This window comes from Leptinotarsa decemlineata, unplaced genomic scaffold (genome assembly GCF_025532065.1).
Source record: "Leptinotarsa decemlineata unplaced genomic scaffold, Ldec_3_MD MMD2_tig00026307_RagTag_RagTag, whole genome shotgun sequence".
NCBI classification, from domain to species: Eukaryota; Metazoa; Arthropoda; class Insecta; order Coleoptera; family Chrysomelidae; genus Leptinotarsa; species Leptinotarsa decemlineata.
The window spans coordinates 1411312-1428508 of record NW_027412681.1 but is presented as its reverse complement, the minus strand read 5'-3'; the positions used below and the strand labels follow the sequence as shown (position 1 = coordinate 1428508).

The following is a 17197-nucleotide window of genomic DNA, read 5'->3' as shown; positions in this document are numbered from 1 at the left end:
TGAGTGTGACACCTCTGTTTTATGGTATTACCATGTTTTCGTACGTTATATATTTTTCATTCAATTTCAGTGTACTGGAGAGAACCCAATAAAAAGATCAAAACGTGGACATTGACAGAATTTTATTTTGTTTTTTTTTCCTGACCCCCCTCGAGACTTGAGAACTACAAGGAATCCAATGTTCCATCGTGCATACATCACTCAGCGCCCTCCTGCAGAGTAACCAATGGAAAATAATTCAAAATACAGCTGAAAAATTATTTATTGTGAAATGCAAATGAAACAATTCAAACATGAGACCATTTTTCTTCTAAAATTCCAGATGTTATGTAATTTGGGAGCCTTTTGCTTCAGAATAGTAAAAATAGGAGTAATGATCTATATTCATAGATTTGAATATTAATTTCTTTACGTTTTTTGGGTTATCAGCCTTTCACAATCTGTAAAATACATCCAGATCTACAAAGAATCTTCTCAAGTTCAATAAAGGACAAGCTGAAAATGTAAAGTTACTGCCTAATATGTTGATCTACAGTTATTAATTTCAAATTCTTCTGACTTCTTCACACAAAAAGGTTTTAAGTATCAAGTTGGCAATACAAAAAATAACTAAAGTATATCAAGATGCATAGAATATACCTGGAATGTCCCTGGCTGGATAGCCCTGGCAGCTGAAGCCATTAATGGAAAAAGAAGAAAAGATACCTGGAATGATTATTAGACCCACAGAACTATAACTTAGTTATAAGTTATAGTTTTGTGATAGACCCCTTTTCCATGTGAAATATTTTGTCAAAAATACGATCCAATAAGTTTCACCATTCTGTTCACAGAGGGAGTGACTATACAACAAGTGACTACCTGACAAAGTCAAGTTGGCACTTCAATTTTCAATGTAGCTGAAAGATTTGTTTGCACTATAGGTCATAAATTGAAAATCTGAATAATAGAGCCATTGATTTCAAAATAAACCCTTCAAAAAATGAGTAGACCATGCAATCTTTGATCTTCAACCTACCATTAGTACAAATCGAATGCGATGTTTTGGAAACGCCTAAAAGAGGCGTGTTGAAGCGTAAATTAGTTATCCACGCTTGTAAAAGTCATAGCTTCTAATAAAATCTAAAAAGACCAGGATTTCTATGCATCTCTTGGTCACACAGTATGAAAAAACATACATTATTCCTCTCGTCCTCAACGTCGATTGTCTACCACAACAGTCATCAAGCCTTGGCCAAAATAATCTCCCTCACCTGCTGCGTCAACCATTCAACCCCTTCTTGCAGCCCTTCGCCCGTTAGGGCGTTGCTCGCCGATATGTGCCAAGGTTTGTCCATGATTTTATCCAAGCCCAGGGCCGCGGCTATCTTAACGCTGCTAAGGGCCTCTTTGCTATCCATTTTGTTGGCGAAGAAGAGGATGGGCAGCTTTCTGTGACATATATCCGGATGTTGCAGGAGGAGATTAAGTTCCTCTTTCACCACCACTAGCCTGAGGCGGTCGCTGCTGTCGATCACGAAGATGATGCCGTTGCAGTCTTTGTAGTAGTGTTCCCAGAGGTCTCTGTAGCGGCCGTGACCGGACATGTCGAATGCTGTGAAGGACAGGCTTTTATCTGGAAGTAAAGATAGATAATAACAAGCCCCTTCTGGAAGGAGAACAGCTAAAATTTCGGATAGGCCACACTCTCCGATTTTGAAGAAGTATAATTTTCACTGGTAGATTAGGAAACCGAAAAAAAATCGGTACTCCCCATTGTTACAGCCCTCGAAAATTAAAACTTTTCAGCTTTCTTTGTCACAATACTAACGATGGAAAAACGCAAGTGTGTATTCACCAACTCCTTCACATTTTATTTCAACTTCTTCTAGATACTTTTAAGTTCAATAATCAACTCTGGAAACAAGGAAGAACGCATTTTTTTTTTTTATTTGTGAACCCGAAATTTTTTCAAATTTGGAGAGTGCAGCTCAGTGAGTGCAGCCTATTCAAAATTACACCGGAGGCTGTTATGAGAACAATGACAACGAACAAACCTAGGTTGACGAACAACGAACAGACCAAGGTTGACGACAGACGAGTAATTGTCAACGAAAATGTTAATCAAGAGATAGGTGATACTGTAGAAAATGTATTAGATACATTAGGAGTGGAAAACATGAATAAACTGTATAAAATGTACTAGATAAAATACTTGGCGAGATGAACGCTACTGATATAGAAATAATAATAAAACCAAGTGAATGTAAAGAGGTAGAAAGTGAAAGTGTTCATTATGACAAAAACAATGAAAACACAAGCAACAAATCTAGTAGCACCTCTACAAGTGATTCAGATTCTGAGATGAAATTTTCAATGAGAAATAAAATATATAAAAAAGGCAGAAAAATAATAAAGTCTCAGGAATTGAATTCCATTTAGCGTTAGTAGTAAGTTAGTTCTGTAAAAATAAAGGATGTTATGAGAACTAAGACAGCGAACATACCTAGGTTGACGAACAGACACTGGTAAAATTTCTCCGACAAATATTCCTATAAATGAAGCGCGAAGGAACGTAATTCCAGGGCTTTATCATCTCGTAATTCATGATTATATCTAGGCACTCTGGGTATTTTCCCTCTGGCGGAAAAGAATAGATATAGTACTCACTTTGAAATCGCTCGACCGAAAAGCCAACCGTTGGAACAATATCTGCAACCCTTTCTTCTTCATTTTTAAATCTATTTACTACAGTCGTTTTTCCACTGTTGTTGAGTCCAACAACGAGAACATTAACTTCTCTCTTTTTGACACCCAAGAAATGCGCTAACTTTTGGAAAAGGCCCATATTATCACTAAAGAATTATTTCCAAATCAATAAACATCAAGTGTTCATTGCAAATTTGTCTTATTTACCATTTTGAGCAGGATATCTGCAGGTTGTATATACTGAAAGAGTTGTCATGACAACCTAAAGACAGTTGTAGTTGAACGCGCATTCACAGTTTTCGTATAGGAATGCATACTTTATACTTATTTGGTATTCGAAAATTGTAACTAGTTGACTTGTTCCCTGAATCGGTAGTTCACTGTTCCTATCGTTTTCGAAGAATAGCTAACAGTGAAAACTGTTATACTGGGAGAAAAAGTTTTATGCTGTGGAGTTCAAAACGAATTTTTATCAGTGTTATTGCTCACAATTTGCAAAAAATCCTAAACTTTGGGAAGTCTTTTTACGTTAAATCGCCCTTATCGGATAAATATTTTTTGTAGTACATTAATTTCTCCTCAGTTGGCTACTATATTACTTACTGGTGGCGATTACCACCTAAATTTCTATTCGTGTTCTGTGTTCAAATTTTGTTATTACACCGTACCACAGAACAATAACAAATTTTATGTTCCATGACCATTAATCATAAATATATTCAAATCGTTATTTTCCACAAATATTTGCAGAATACGAAAAGAGATGAAAGTTGATATAAGGGATTATTCAGTGTTGAAAAGTCACTGAGTCAATAAGATTTTCATATATGTGAAATACTCAACAATTACGAAACCTATTTGGATTAGGGAGTTTTCTGTATTTGGGTATTCAAATATTCCAAATCCACAGTTGTCACTTCCAACAATACAAAATCATCGAATGTATTTTGATGTTTGGTTCGTCAGTTTTCAGGAAACCGTGTTCTATAGCTTACCAAAATTTCAGTAAATTCATAACAGCTGTGATTTTATAAACACCAAATCACATTTCTAATAAACATATTATTTCGTATTCCTCAAAAGCCACGGCAACACTTCTTACATGTTAGGCATGACTTGTATATTGTATACAGTGATATCATAATATAGACTGGCCATTGAAGAAAGAACACTGATTCCAACAACTGAAAAAGATAAAGAGATTTACGTTTTGGTTAGGGTTTCCATTTCGAAATGAGAGATGAATAGCTTTAAACCAGTACACACCTTCATTTCGGAGTTCTGAAGGCTGCCTTAAAAGTCTCATCAGCGACGGAAGTTATTCAAGGTCAAAGGACACAAATATCAGTTTAAATGAAGAACATTAAATTTGCGACAAATTTTGTTCGAAACTTGTTTTCCATACGCCAGAAGGTTTTTGAGATAAAGGACGAAGAACTATTGAACAAAATCCATGAAGCTATTACTCACGCCAAAAACGATTACTATATATCGTTGACTCCATCGTATTTTCCGAACAATCCAAACGCACATAACATCCCATTTCCTGCATTGTCGCCTTTGTGTCAAAGTTACATGTTTGTCATACTATCATAAGGTGTTTTCTGGCGCTCATGTATTCAAAACGTATTCGTTTATCTCCTCTGTCACTTACGGCCAGCCGAAGAGTGAGAGAGAGGTGGAGAGACGAATACGTTTTGAATACAAGAGCATCAGAAAACGCTATAGATCGTGTCTGTGCATGATCAGTGTCTGTGATCTGTGATAGCGAATGAGACTAGAATAAGAAGGCTGCACTCATCGACATGCCCGTAAGAGTTAGGATTCAAGTAGGAAATGAATTCGACGATTTCATGATGACTTCTGGTTTTGAGGAGTCTGATTACAACAATAACAGGAATAAAACTCTTGTGAAAAAAAGAAAAACCTACAAATCCAAATCGGATTGGAAACGGTGGTTTTCATGGATTGGAAATAACAATGGAAGGAAATTTTGTACAATTTGCGGTAATAGATATCTTAGTGGTAATGTAATACACCTCCAAAGATATGAAAACACATCATGAAAGTTTCTTGTGTACTGCAGGTGCTGCACTATATAGGCACTATATAGGAACCAAAGTGATAAGGAATATTACCACTTCTGATGAATTTCTACATTCTTGAAAATAATATTTCATTTTTCTTCATATTCATATTATACATATATACTATTCTATTCTACTCTATTCTGTTCGATTCTATACCATTCTAATCCATTCAATTTCATTCCATTCTATTCCAGTCTATTCTATTCTATTTTATTCTGTTCTGTTAAAAAATCTATTTTTTCCGTTAATCAGCTGTTGCCCCCATACGAACGACAACTCTCAGAAGTTGAGAAACTTGTGCGAGCTAAGGACTAACGAGGTTTTACCTTTTAACGTGTGATTTCTATTCCATTCCATTCTATTCTAGTCTTTTCCATCATATTATATCATAATATACTCTATTCTATTCTTCCTGTAGCAGAAGGCATATAATAATCCTTGTCGCGATGATAACAGGTCGTTGTTCCTGGATTCTTTTTATCCGAAGCAGCATTTCGGTTTGTCCTGAAGCTTCATACCTACCCTGAAGCGAGAAGAGTCTATACCATCTATAAATAACGGTCTAGCACACAGAAGAATACATTTTCTTATAGTCAACACTGTAATTAAAATAGAACTGATCATAATAGCGCCAAACCTCTCTCTCTCTCTCTCTAGGTTCTCTTGGCTATTGCTTCCGTGCGGCGCATTTAGCCATAGCGCCAAACCTGAAGCTGGTACTAAAGTAAGAAGAAGAAAAGATGGTGGTGTGGTGCCGGCAACACTGAACTATGATTGTATAAACGTCAATAATAAAGGAATATTGTCATTCTTATTCATATTTGTAATACAAGTTATTATACGTGCTTTGTGGTTATTATAAGATTAAAGACTTGAAGAATTTCATCAAGAAATACTGAGCATCAGGTAAGAAATAATCAATAAATGACATATTTTTTTATATATAACAAATTTGTGGTGTTATTGTGTTAAAGTGCTAAAACAGTGTGTGAATATAAAAATACTATGTCCAAATAGTCAGATTACAAACTTGATCAGAAAAAAAATTATTTGTTATAAGGTGGCGAATCGAAAAAGATAGGTACATGTATAGTTATTTTCCATAAGTTCACTCAATTCGATTTGATCTGAAAATAAGTACACATAAAGAGTTCAAGAAAACATGTTATGACATGTTTATCTCAGAGAAAATTTACGAAGAATATATTTAGAAGGTGTAAAAATACATTGGCATTATACTTATATATAAGGATCAAAAACACAATTCTTCATGACTTTGTGGAAATTCATCAACATAGTACTGTTGTTCTTTATAAAAAATAATGGTCGGTTTGGGATTTTTGCTCAAATCGCTTATGTTTTGGGTTGTTATTGCTAGTTGTGATAGTTCAAATGGTCAAACAAGTGGTGGGTAAGTTCTTTGCCTTCTAAAGATGCCATTCTCTCATGATGACAAATATTGTAGATCTGCTACTCAAATATAACAGCCTAGTTAGGACAACCAAGTTTTTTCAAATAGATATTTGTAGTTATGGCTCATTCCAGCTATATTTGACTCATTGAAATCGTGAATCATCACAAGAAGTTTTTCTATTGTAATTATTGTTTTTTGTCATGAAACGATTTGCCTTTTCATAAAATGCTTTTTTAAAATATATTTTATCATTATTCCATATGTTTACTAACTGAATATTTGACTCACTTTTAGCAAGTCATTGGAAAATTTCGAGACATTATACTGTAAACAATACCTCAAGTATATATTTCTTTTTTTGAATGATATTGAAGTTTAATGGATTTAGTCTTGATTGAAAACTATGTTTATGGTGTAGGTTCATACATTCCTTATAGGTTAATTTAATTTCTAAGCAGATGCAAAGGTCAATGTTGAGCTAGACTCTCATATTGTAGATCCGTAACAATATATTTGTGAAACTTATAGTAGTATTCAACATAACAATAGAAGTGCAGTTTTCATAGTTCCGAATTTATGCAATCCATAATGTGTATGTGTGTGAAATCATGATATTTGAATTCATCTACTTTGAAGCACTGCGGAACTGAAACTGAGTTAAGACTTCTTTATGAAGGTATAAATAAAGTTATGAACTGTCCATATGTCAAGATGAATCAGAATCTCTGAGCTGTTTAAAGTTCAATACCATTCTACTAGCTATGGCTCAAATGAATCCATAACTAGAATTCTAGAATCAATATTGGTTCATATGATTCATCCTTATATATTATTTCAAAAGTCGGGTTATAGGTATTGATCTACTATGAAGAAATCGCTGATATATTATTAATAATTAATTAAATTTTGCATTCTTGGTATTTTATATTATTGTTCAATCCGAGAAATATCTCATGATGAACACAATGGGGAATGTTCCTCAATTTGGGTTATTACAGCAAATGCAAGTTTGAACAAAATAAAGTTGAGTTTAATTCATGAGTTTTTCAAATTCACTTCAAAAAGTATTCAAATTTTGGGTTTTAGTTTTTAAAGGGATTTGTTTCTAATTCACTTATTGGCAACAGCGCCTATATCAAGTTGAAACAATTTATACGTACCTAGATATTCTACTTTAAAAAAGGAAAATTATCTTTATAAATCAACAATTAAGGCAAAATTTAAATTATTTATTTATATAGAGAAAGATAGGTTAGGTGCACAAAATGTCATATGTCACAGAATGTCTCAGAACTCGGAACATAGTAAACAAAACAGCACGCCTCTGAAATATGTCATCTTTGTTTGTCTCATACAGGTGACAGATTCATTGTTCTTTATTAGCTATAACCGATGTTGCCAAATGGTGAAATAGAAACAAATCCCGTTAAATGTTGAATGCATTATTTCATTCCTCTTTTTTAAGTATTTAAATAATTTTTAAAGAAAAAGGTTGAAATGATAAGTTTAAAATGCGTTGTTTTAGAGCCCCATCAAACACTTTTTAGAAATGACGGAATATTGCTGTCCAGTTTGGTCAAAGGTCGCATCTGGCATCAAGTATATTTATAAATATATCATAAATTTTAAAAACAAAACTGTACTTATGCCTTTCAGAAGGGCTGCAAAACCCCTTTTGTAGGATATTGAAGCAAGTGTCGTAAGTCATTTGAGCAATTAATGATCACGTTTCGCAAATAGAATACTATAATTTTTCTATGACTTATCTAGAAATATTTGAAAATAAGATTCATTTTAGGAAGCATTCTAAAATAATTTCAAGAAATTTCTAACGCTTGTTATTTTATTTGAATTCTAATATTTCGATAATTAGATGGTTAAAAAAGATTTTATAAGCTCTACCGTCAGTAAGATTTGAACCCATGCTATTCTATACACCAGACCCAGTTTTTGCCATCTGCTTCTCGATCAATTGTGACATAAATGTTTGTTATTATTAAATGTGAAAATTGAAACAGAATTTTCTTGATGAGCACATTATGCAGTAATTCAATCGCACATAAGACATGAAATTCCTTTTTGGGGGGCATGCTATAAAAAATTAATGAAAATTGTAAAGGTTGTTGAAAAAAGGGCATTACATCCATTTGAAAAATTAGTAATTGCTAAGTATATGACCATATTTATTTCAAAAACTGACTGCTTGTTCAATGTGATGTGACTCAACTCAATTCCCAAATGTAGTCAAGATAGTTGACACAATGATTACAAAGGGCTCAAAATTTTATTTTTTCCTTGGCAAATATAATGAGAAATTATAGTGATTTTTTTTGTTATAGAATGCAGATTTTCGTCAAAACTTTGACAGGTAAAACCATCACCTTAGAAGTAGAGCCTTCTGATACCATTGAGAATGTCAAGACCAAAATCCAAGACAAAGAAGGGATTCCCCCAGACCAGCAACGTTTGATCTTCGCCGGCAAACAGCTTGAAGACGGTCGTACTTTTTCAGACTACAATATTCAGAAAGAATCGACCCTCCACTTGGTGCTACGTCTTAGAGGAGGCATGCAGATTTTCGTCAAAACTTTGACCGGTAAAACCATCACCCTAGAAGTAGAGCCTTCTGATACCATCGAGAATGTCAAGACCAAAATCCAAGACAAAGAAGGGATTCCCCCAGACCAGCAACGTTTGATCTTCGCCGGCAAACAGCTTGAAGACGGTCGTACTCTTTCAGACTACAATATTCAGAAAGAATCGACCCTCCACTTGGTGCTACGTCTTAGAGGAGGCATGCAGATTTTCGTCAAAACTTTGACCGGTAAAACCATCACCCTAGAAGTAGAGCCTTCTGATACCATCGAGAATGTCAAGACCAAAATCCAAGACAAAGAAGGGATTCCCCCAGACCAGCAACGTTTGATCTTCGCCGGCAAACAGCTTGAAGACGGTCGTACTCTTTCAGACTACAATATTCAGAAAGAATCGACCCTCCACTTGGTGCTACGTCTCAGAGGAGGCATGCAGATTTTCGTCAAAACTTTGACCGGTAAAACCATCACCCTAGAAGTAGAGCCTTCTGATACCATCGAGAATGTCAAGACCAAAATCCAAGACAAAGAAGGGATTCCCCCAGACCAGCAACGTTTGATCTTTGCCGGCAAACAGCTTGAAGACGGTCGTACTCTTTCAGACTACAATATTCAGAAAGAATCGACCCTCCACTTGGTGCTACGTCTCAGAGGAGGCATGCAGATTTTCGTCAAAACTTTGACCGGTAAAACCATCACCCTAGAAGTAGAGCCTTCCGATACCATCGAGAATGTCAAGACCAAAATCCAAGACAAAGAAGGGATTCCCCCAGACCAGCAACGTTTGATCTTCGCCGGCAAACAGCTTGAAGACGGTCGTACTCTTTCAGACTACAATATTCAGAAAGAATCGACCCTCCACTTGGTGCTACGTCTCAGAGGAGGCATGCAGATTTTCGTCAAAACTTTGACCGGTAAAACCATCACCCTAGAAGTAGAGCCTTCTGATACCATTGAGAATGTCAAGACCAAAATCCAAGACAAAGAAGGGATTCCCCCAGACCAGCAACGTTTGATCTTTGCCGGCAAACAGCTTGAAGACGGTCGTACTCTTTCAGACTACAATATTCAGAAAGAATCGACCCTCCACTTGGTGCTACGTCTCAGAGGAGGCATGCAGATTTTCGTCAAAACTTTGACCGGTAAAACCATCACCCTAGAAGTAGAACCTTCTGATACCATCGAGAATGTCAAGACCAAAATCCAGGATAAAGAAGGGATTCCCCCAGACCAGCAACGTTTGATCTTTGCCGGCAAACAGCTTGAAGACGGTCGTACTCTTTCAGACTACAATATTCAGAAAGAATCGACCCTCCACTTGGTGCTACGTCTCAGAGGAGGCATGCAGATTTTCGTCAAAACTTTGACCGGTAAAACCATCACCCTAGAAGTAGAGCCTTCTGATACCATTGAGAATGTCAAGACCAAAATCCAAGACAAAGAAGGGATTCCCCCAGACCAGCAACGTTTGATCTTCGCCGGCAAACAGCTTGAAGACGGTCGTACTCTTTCAGACTACAATATTCAGAAAGAATCGACCCTCCACTTGGTGCTACGTCTCAGAGGAGGCATGCAGATTTTCGTCAAAACTTTGACCGGTAAAACCATCACCCTAGAAGTAGAGCCTTCTGATACCATTGAGAATGTCAAGACCAAAATCCAGGATAAAGAAGGGATTCCCCCAGACCAGCAACGTTTGATCTTTGCCGGCAAACAGCTTGAAGACGGTCGTACTCTTTCAGACTACAATATTCAGAAAGAATCGACCCTCCACTTGGTGCTACGTCTCAGAGGAGGCATGCAGATTTTCGTCAAAACTTTGACCGGTAAAACCATCACCCTAGAAGTAGAGCCTTCTGATACCATTGAGAATGTCAAGACCAAAATCCAAGACAAAGAAGGGATTCCCCCAGACCAGCAACGTTTGATCTTTGCCGGCAAACAGCTTGAAGACGGTCGTACTCTTTCAGACTACAATATTCAGAAAGAATCGACCCTCCACTTGGTGCTACGTCTCAGAGGAGGCATGCAGATTTTCGTCAAAACTTTGACCGGTAAAACCATCACCCTAGAAGTAGAGCCTTCTGATACCATTGAGAATGTCAAGACCAAAATCCAAGACAAAGAAGGGATTCCCCCAGACCAGCAACGTTTGATCTTTGCCGGCAAACAGCTTGAAGACGGTCGTACTCTTTCAGACTACAATATTCAGAAAGAATCGACCCTCCACTTGGTGCTACGTCTCAGAGGAGGCATGCAGATTTTCGTCAAAACTTTGACCGGTAAAACCATCACCCTAGAAGTAGAGCCTTCCGATACCATTGAGAATGTCAAGACCAAAATCCAAGACAAAGAAGGGATTCCCCCAGACCAGCAACGTTTGATCTTTGCCGGCAAACAGCTTGAAGACGGTCGTACTCTTTCAGACTACAATATTCAGAAAGAATCCACCCTTCACTTGGTGCTACGTCTCAGAGGAGGATAATTTGCGAAATAATGGAGGAAATAAATTATTTGAAACATTGGAATTATTTGTTGTTATTATAAAACTTATCAGTAAGTAGTGTTTGTATCAATATCGAATAAACTTAATTTAATATATGTTGGTTTTTTTTTTCATTATGTCAAATCTTGTGTATTAATAATAATAATAATAATCTTTATTAATCCCAAGAAACAAAAATGTTTATAACAGGGATAAAATTTAAAATGATTAAATAAATTATTTCAATATTAACAGTTACATATACAGCACATAAATACAAACACAAATATACATATACACACACATACATATATAAATATATACATTTTTTAATTATAATGGGTAAATTAAAATAAAATGTTATATTATATTACAATGTGTTAAAACAACGATAAAAATAAAATAAATACAACAATAAAAATTAATTGGCGCTCCGGGGCGACTTCATTGATTCCAGTGGCGCATTTGCTTTTTCAGCTGCAGGAAAACCCGGAAAAACCTGCAGCACCACATCATCTGAAGATCTTGATCTAACAATGTCCTCTCTCTCATAAAACAAAATGTAGGGTGTCTCCAGAGGCTCCAATAAATTCAACGCATCGCCAGAACACTTCGTGACACGACTATCGTCAAACTTAAACCAGTCCGTTTCTTCTTTGACCAAGGCGTAATAATGACCACATTCAACGCCAGAACCACAGTGAACAATGACTGCATGAATATTATAACAGTGGTCTGCTAGGTTGAAATGTTCATCTATTTCGAACCTTCCAAAGAGTTTCTTGCTTTCATTAGAGGTTGAGTCTTGTTTGAAAATCATCAGTGTTATTATTAGATTGATTGGTGCCTCAGCTATACTTGTTTCCTTATAACAGTCAGTTAGTTTGGCGCATGTTTGACAATACAGTCGATCATCACCTGTTAAAAATTCCATTTTCAGATGATTTAACAATAAGCTTTGCACGGACTGGTAATTATAATGGTAATTAAAAACAAAAAAATGTAATATGGAGATCAGAATTTCAATTAGAGGAAGAAAGCTTTTACAATTCCGATTTGAATTTTTTTTTTTTTATTCATTTTTAGTTTCTCTGGAAGATTAATATATATTTTAACTCCTAAATGAAATATTGATTTCTTCCCAAATTTTGAGCGATATGATTCAACTAGTAGTTTTTTTGCTTTGAATATATCTAAAAAGTTGATCAACCACACCATCAAATTCTATTGCTAAGTTTAATGCTAAGTTGTTGGTCTGTTTCAGTATCGTAAGCTCTTATAAGTACATATTTGGTGGGTTGAAAAGTTCGTATGCTAACACACAGATGGCGCTACTAGTGATAAATCCATATGATTAATTGTGAACCCTAACATTTAAAAGACACGTGTAAAAATTTCACAGCTATCGGACTGTCAGTGTGTGTGATAGAATGGAAGAAATTTCATGTGTTATGGCAAAAAAATACTGTTGAAGCCAGGACTTGGCTTTATGAACATTATTCGGAAGTTGTACTAGGAAAATCAACCGTGGTTTTCTAAATTTGACTTGGTGAAATGACCACCGAGGACGCTGCACGCAATGGACACCCAAAGAGGCTGAAACCCACGAAAACATCGAAGTCCACAAAATAATTTTGGATGACCGCAAAGTGAAGTTGATCGAGATAGCTGAAGCTGAAGATATCAAAGGAACGTGTTAAATCATATCGTTTTGAGTCAAAGGCGAATAGGAATAGAATATTTATTTATTTATTTATTTATTTATTCATTTGCCACTGAGGTACAGTATGTACATATGGTATGTCAATAACTTAAAATTAATATATATATATAGAACATAATAACAGTGTGATACGAATAAAATAGGTAGGTATTTCATTTATCATATATGTGTATATACATATATGCATATATACACACATACACACACCCACATATATAAACATACACACATACATACACATATATAGACAAGACACGTATATAAATTCCTTAGTAAAAATATGGAACAGGCGTCGAAGATAACACTAAATAATAGTAAGAGGAAAAAAAAATTAGTAAAATCATTGCTCAACAGAAATCATCTTCCAGGAATTCATCACAACTATAGTAACATTTTTGCAGCAGCAATTGCTTTACTCTACCATGAAACACTTTATCAGAGGTAATTTGTTTGATCTGCTCTGGTAATTTATTATACAGATTTATGGCATTATACAAAGGGGACTTTTTATATTTCGTTGACTTATGACTTGGAATACGCAAAACATCACCATGACGTGTGTTGTAACTGTGCACCGTTGCGTTTGTTTCTAGTTCATGGATGTTAGATCTAGCAAATCCTATACATTTAAGAATGTATATGGAGGGAGCCGGTAATAATTTTTCCCTAACGAATACTGGTTTACAGCTGTCTCGGTGTTCAATGCTGAAAATTAGTCTAACAATGCGCTTTTGTGCTACGAATACTCTGATGAATTCATTACTGCAACCCCATGCTATGATATTGAGGGATATATGTGAATATGCCATAGCAAAATAGATTTCTAGTAGACCTGCTGTGTCCATGCATGATTTCATTTGCCTTAAAGCAAAGAATGTCTTGTTTAATTTGTTGCAGACATCTTTTATTTGCAGATCCCATGATAAGCTTTCATCCAAGTAAGTTCCTAAAAATTTTATTTCGCTACTAATCTTTATTTCGTCAATAGTTTGTAGGTCATCTGGAACATTATTTTTCCTATTATAGAAATTTACTATTACAGTTTTTGTGGAGTTTAATATTAATCTGTTTCGCTGACACCAGGAGCTAAAACTATCGATTATGCATTTTACCTTACTAAGCAGTATATCAATATTTCCCCCTGTAACTGTGATAGTGGTATCATCCGCAAACATGGTAAGGTGGCAATCTTTCAGATATTCTGACAAATCATTTGCATACAACAAAAAAAGCAATGGTCCAAGCACTGACCCTGTGGCACTCCAAGCTTAACGTCGTTGCACCTTGATCTAACATTTTCACATTTTACAGTCATGGTACGCCCTTTGAGGTAAGATTCAATCCATTGTAACAAGTTATTCGGGAACCTAAGTTGGGTCAGTTTTGCAACTAGAATATAAAACTGCTAGTAAGTTTACAGAACATAACTCGTTGAATTAACAAAATGGATATTTCGAAGTTCGTAAAAAGACGACATTTAGGTTTTTCCGCAAAAATAAATAGCCAGTATAGCAGTCACTTCCAGTCCAAGAGGCTGCAGGTGGCGGTACCAGTAGCCAAATGTTTATGAAAATCGATAAATCTGACAATACATTCCTAGCTCTGGCAACGCTTCCTTTATTTATTTCGTATTTTTCATCTCAGAACACAGGGGTATTGGGGTATATGGTCTGTGGAACACGGCCTGTACACAGCTAACACCTCTCATCAGTTTAATATTTTCTCAAAGGCAAAAGCACAAAAGAAAGTGTACAGAACAAGGCGTGATAAAACTGTTTTAAGCTTTATTCTGTGGGTGGTATTTAGAAGACATTTTCTTTGTGAAAATATATAGGTGAGGGGTGAGTAATATATAAAAATATTTTTGTTTTGTATAATATGAAGAAGGAATCCTTTCAGTAAATCCACTAAAATGAATTACATTTACATTTTTTTTTTAGTTGAAAAGGGGAAACCCTAGACCTTCTAACTGTTAAAACAGTTATATAAATCTATGGGAGAAATGGATTTTTAAGATAATGTCTGTGATAATGTAAAATAGTATAACCCTCAGTCTAGGAATAATAAAAGAACATGTAGTAGTTTGTTCCAAACTAACCAAAAAAAGGTTTTGACAACTAAAAAAAAAATCATAAAATTTCAGCTTCTCTCAGGATGGATTCATGCACCAGTTTTAAATCATATGCAACAAGTTTCACGTCTTGAAAATTCTCTCGAAGACAAGTATATATGAGATTAATATGTATTCTCCTTCATGAATGTTTCAATTGAAAATCAATGATTTTTTATGACCTAAGACTGAGAGTTTGAATTAATCTTCACTCTCTATTAGATTTTGTTTCATTCTTGCTTTATCTATAGAAGTGCTTAATGTACTCATAATATAAATTTAATTTTATAGATAACGCTGAGCACTTTGTTCATATATGAAAATTAAATATACAAGCAGAGTACACGACATACACTATAAACGGAATTAGTATTAATTAGTAACATCTTGAGTACAAGCATTTATTTATTTAAATTAGTGGTTAGTATTTGTATTTATTGTCTCATGACATTTTTTGTTTATATCTTATACATTTTCACCATGCATTTACTCCTGTTTCACTTTTCAAGCATTTTTGTTAGTAGAATAAAACATAAAAATACATTCGACAGCATCGGGAGGGTTACTCATAGACAAGTTCTTAGATGAACTTAATCCATCAATGTATTGTGTCATTTATCTACTAGCGTTAATGGCAAGTTTTAAATAAAATTCATTCAATTTTTGAATTTTTTGGATATCATATTGTTGGATGAGATGACACAGCGTTGAAGTTTTTGCAATGGCTTTCAGGTCAAAACTTGTGTTTTTCCATTTTTTGAAAAGTTCTTTCTCTCGCGGTTATGCCCTGTATCTATAGATGATTGAGTGTCCTACTACAAGTTTTTACTTGTGGGATGGTTGTTTAACGTTTGATTTATTTATAATGCAATTGAATTTTTTACAGAATGCAGATCTTTTTGCGCACAATATTTAATTCATATATCCCCTTGGATGTGGAGCCATTCGAGACTATTAGAGAGGTCAAAGCAAAAATCGAGGTGAAAACCGAAGGTCTTTCTCCCAACTCACAGAATTTGGAATTCTCCAACGAACACCTGAGAAATGATCGTACTCTAGCTGACTACAATATCACTGAAGGAGCGGTGATTTACTTATTTGCTCCTCTAGTTGTAGGTTGTATTAGTGAATATCGGAGAAAAGCCCTTCTTAATCAACCTAGCAGAGAGGACTGAGATGTCAGCTTTAACAGTCACAGAAGGAAGGAATTCACCAGATCAGAAGTGATTGTCCTTTTTGGTAGAACGTCAAGAGATGAGTGATTTCGTGGAAGTTGAACCTTCTATCAGTTTTTAGTAGGGTGAGGAGTTGATTCCACAACAGATTTGCTCCGAAACAGCACTGTTTGATACTCGTCCTTCACTATTTCCAGAATGAACCAAATTTCCACTTGGTGTTACCTTTTAAGGATGAAAATTACTGATCAGACCTTGTATCACTGAAATTTTCAAATAAAAATGTGAATAAATTCATTTGTTTCTTTGTTGAGCCCTAATCAAAATGTGATTGTGGGATAATTATTGTGAACAGCGCCATTTAGTAGATCATGAGGTATTATTCTTTTAAATCTGCATACACAGTTCAAATTGTATACTCACCTTTTTGATTATATCCACTTTGGATAATTATTGTATATAAGTATAAATTGACATGTTCGATAGCATGTAATTGATCTATAAATGAATACATTTCTTTATTTTTATCAATTCGATGAAGAGAATATCACTAATCTACGTACTCTGTATTACTTTTCTTAAATGCCATATTTTACTTCATTTGTATCGAAAATCTTAATAGGAAGTGATATTTTTTAAACTTTGACATCAAAGTGTACCTCTTTTGCCACAAAAAGAAACACATTTAGTTTTCAGTGCCAGACTGGCAAACTCAGTTCCTTAGAAGAGCCCACTAAATCGCCTGAAATAATGCCTCTAGATTTTTTTGAGGGGATATGTGACTTTGGAAGTGTATAATTCACAACTGAAGTTTGTCTTTAAGAGAGGTGCTTGTAACGATATTACCCCAAATATATAACATATAGGACACAGACTTCCTTATTGCCGGGGAGTAAATGGTAGAACATTTATTGAAAT

At 35.1% G+C, this 17197-nt stretch overlaps 2 protein-coding genes across 4 annotated transcripts; one reads left to right on the top strand and one right to left on the bottom strand.

The window, feature by feature from the left end:
• Positions 1-234: 234 nt before the first annotated feature.
• Positions 235-3014, bottom strand: Arl6 (ADP ribosylation factor-like 6). Of its 2 annotated transcripts, none has more exons than XM_074181159.1 (3): positions 2650-3014; positions 1254-1615; positions 235-495 (listed from the first exon to the last, which is right to left on the bottom strand). In XM_074181159.1, the coding sequence occupies exons 1-3, from the start codon at positions 2825-2827 to the stop codon at positions 481-483; spliced, it is 555 nt and encodes a 184-aa protein (XP_074037260.1). In that variant the 5' UTR covers positions 2828-3014; the 3' UTR covers positions 235-480. The 2 variants fall into 2 exon arrangements, with proteins under 2 accessions (XP_074037260.1, XP_023018104.2); XM_023162336.2 differs by having other exon boundaries at positions 1179-1615; positions 2650-3007.
• Positions 3015-6041: 3027 nt separating this feature from the next.
• On the top strand, positions 6042-16572 carry LOC111507088 (polyubiquitin-C-like). Of its 2 annotated transcripts, XM_074181130.1 has the most exons (3): positions 6042-6189; positions 8532-11266; positions 15990-16572. In XM_074181130.1, the coding sequence occupies exons 1-3, from the start codon at positions 6101-6103 to the stop codon at positions 16277-16279; spliced, it is 3114 nt and encodes a 1037-aa protein (XP_074037231.1). In that variant the 5' UTR covers positions 6042-6100; the 3' UTR covers positions 16280-16572. The 2 variants fall into 2 exon arrangements, with proteins under 2 accessions (XP_074037231.1, XP_074037230.1); XM_074181129.1 differs by lacking the exon at positions 15990-16572 and having other exon boundaries at positions 6043-6189; positions 8532-11387.
• The last annotated feature ends 625 nt before the right edge of the window (positions 16573-17197 follow it).

Excerpts from the sequence above, each read along its gene's own strand:
- Arl6 (XM_023162336.2), bottom strand. The coding sequence starts at position 2,827 with ATGGGCCTTTTCCAAAAGTTAGCGCATTTCTTGGGTGTCAAAAAGAGA. Across the intron at positions 1,616-2,649 it reads TTCGGTCGAGCGATTTCAAA|ATAAAAGCCTGTCCTTCACA; the intron begins GTGAGTACTATA and ends CTTTACTTCCAG.
- LOC111507088 (XM_074181130.1), top strand. The coding sequence starts at position 6,101 with ATGGTCGGTTTGGGATTTTTGCTCAAATCGCTTATGTTTTGGGTTGTT. Across the intron at positions 6,190-8,531 it reads AATGGTCAAACAAGTGGTGG|AATGCAGATTTTCGTCAAAA; the intron begins GTAAGTTCTTTG and ends TTTTTGTTATAG. Across the intron at positions 11,267-15,989 it reads GGTGCTACGTCTCAGAGGAG|GAATGCAGATCTTTTTGCGC; the intron begins GATAATTTGCGA and ends GAATTTTTTACA.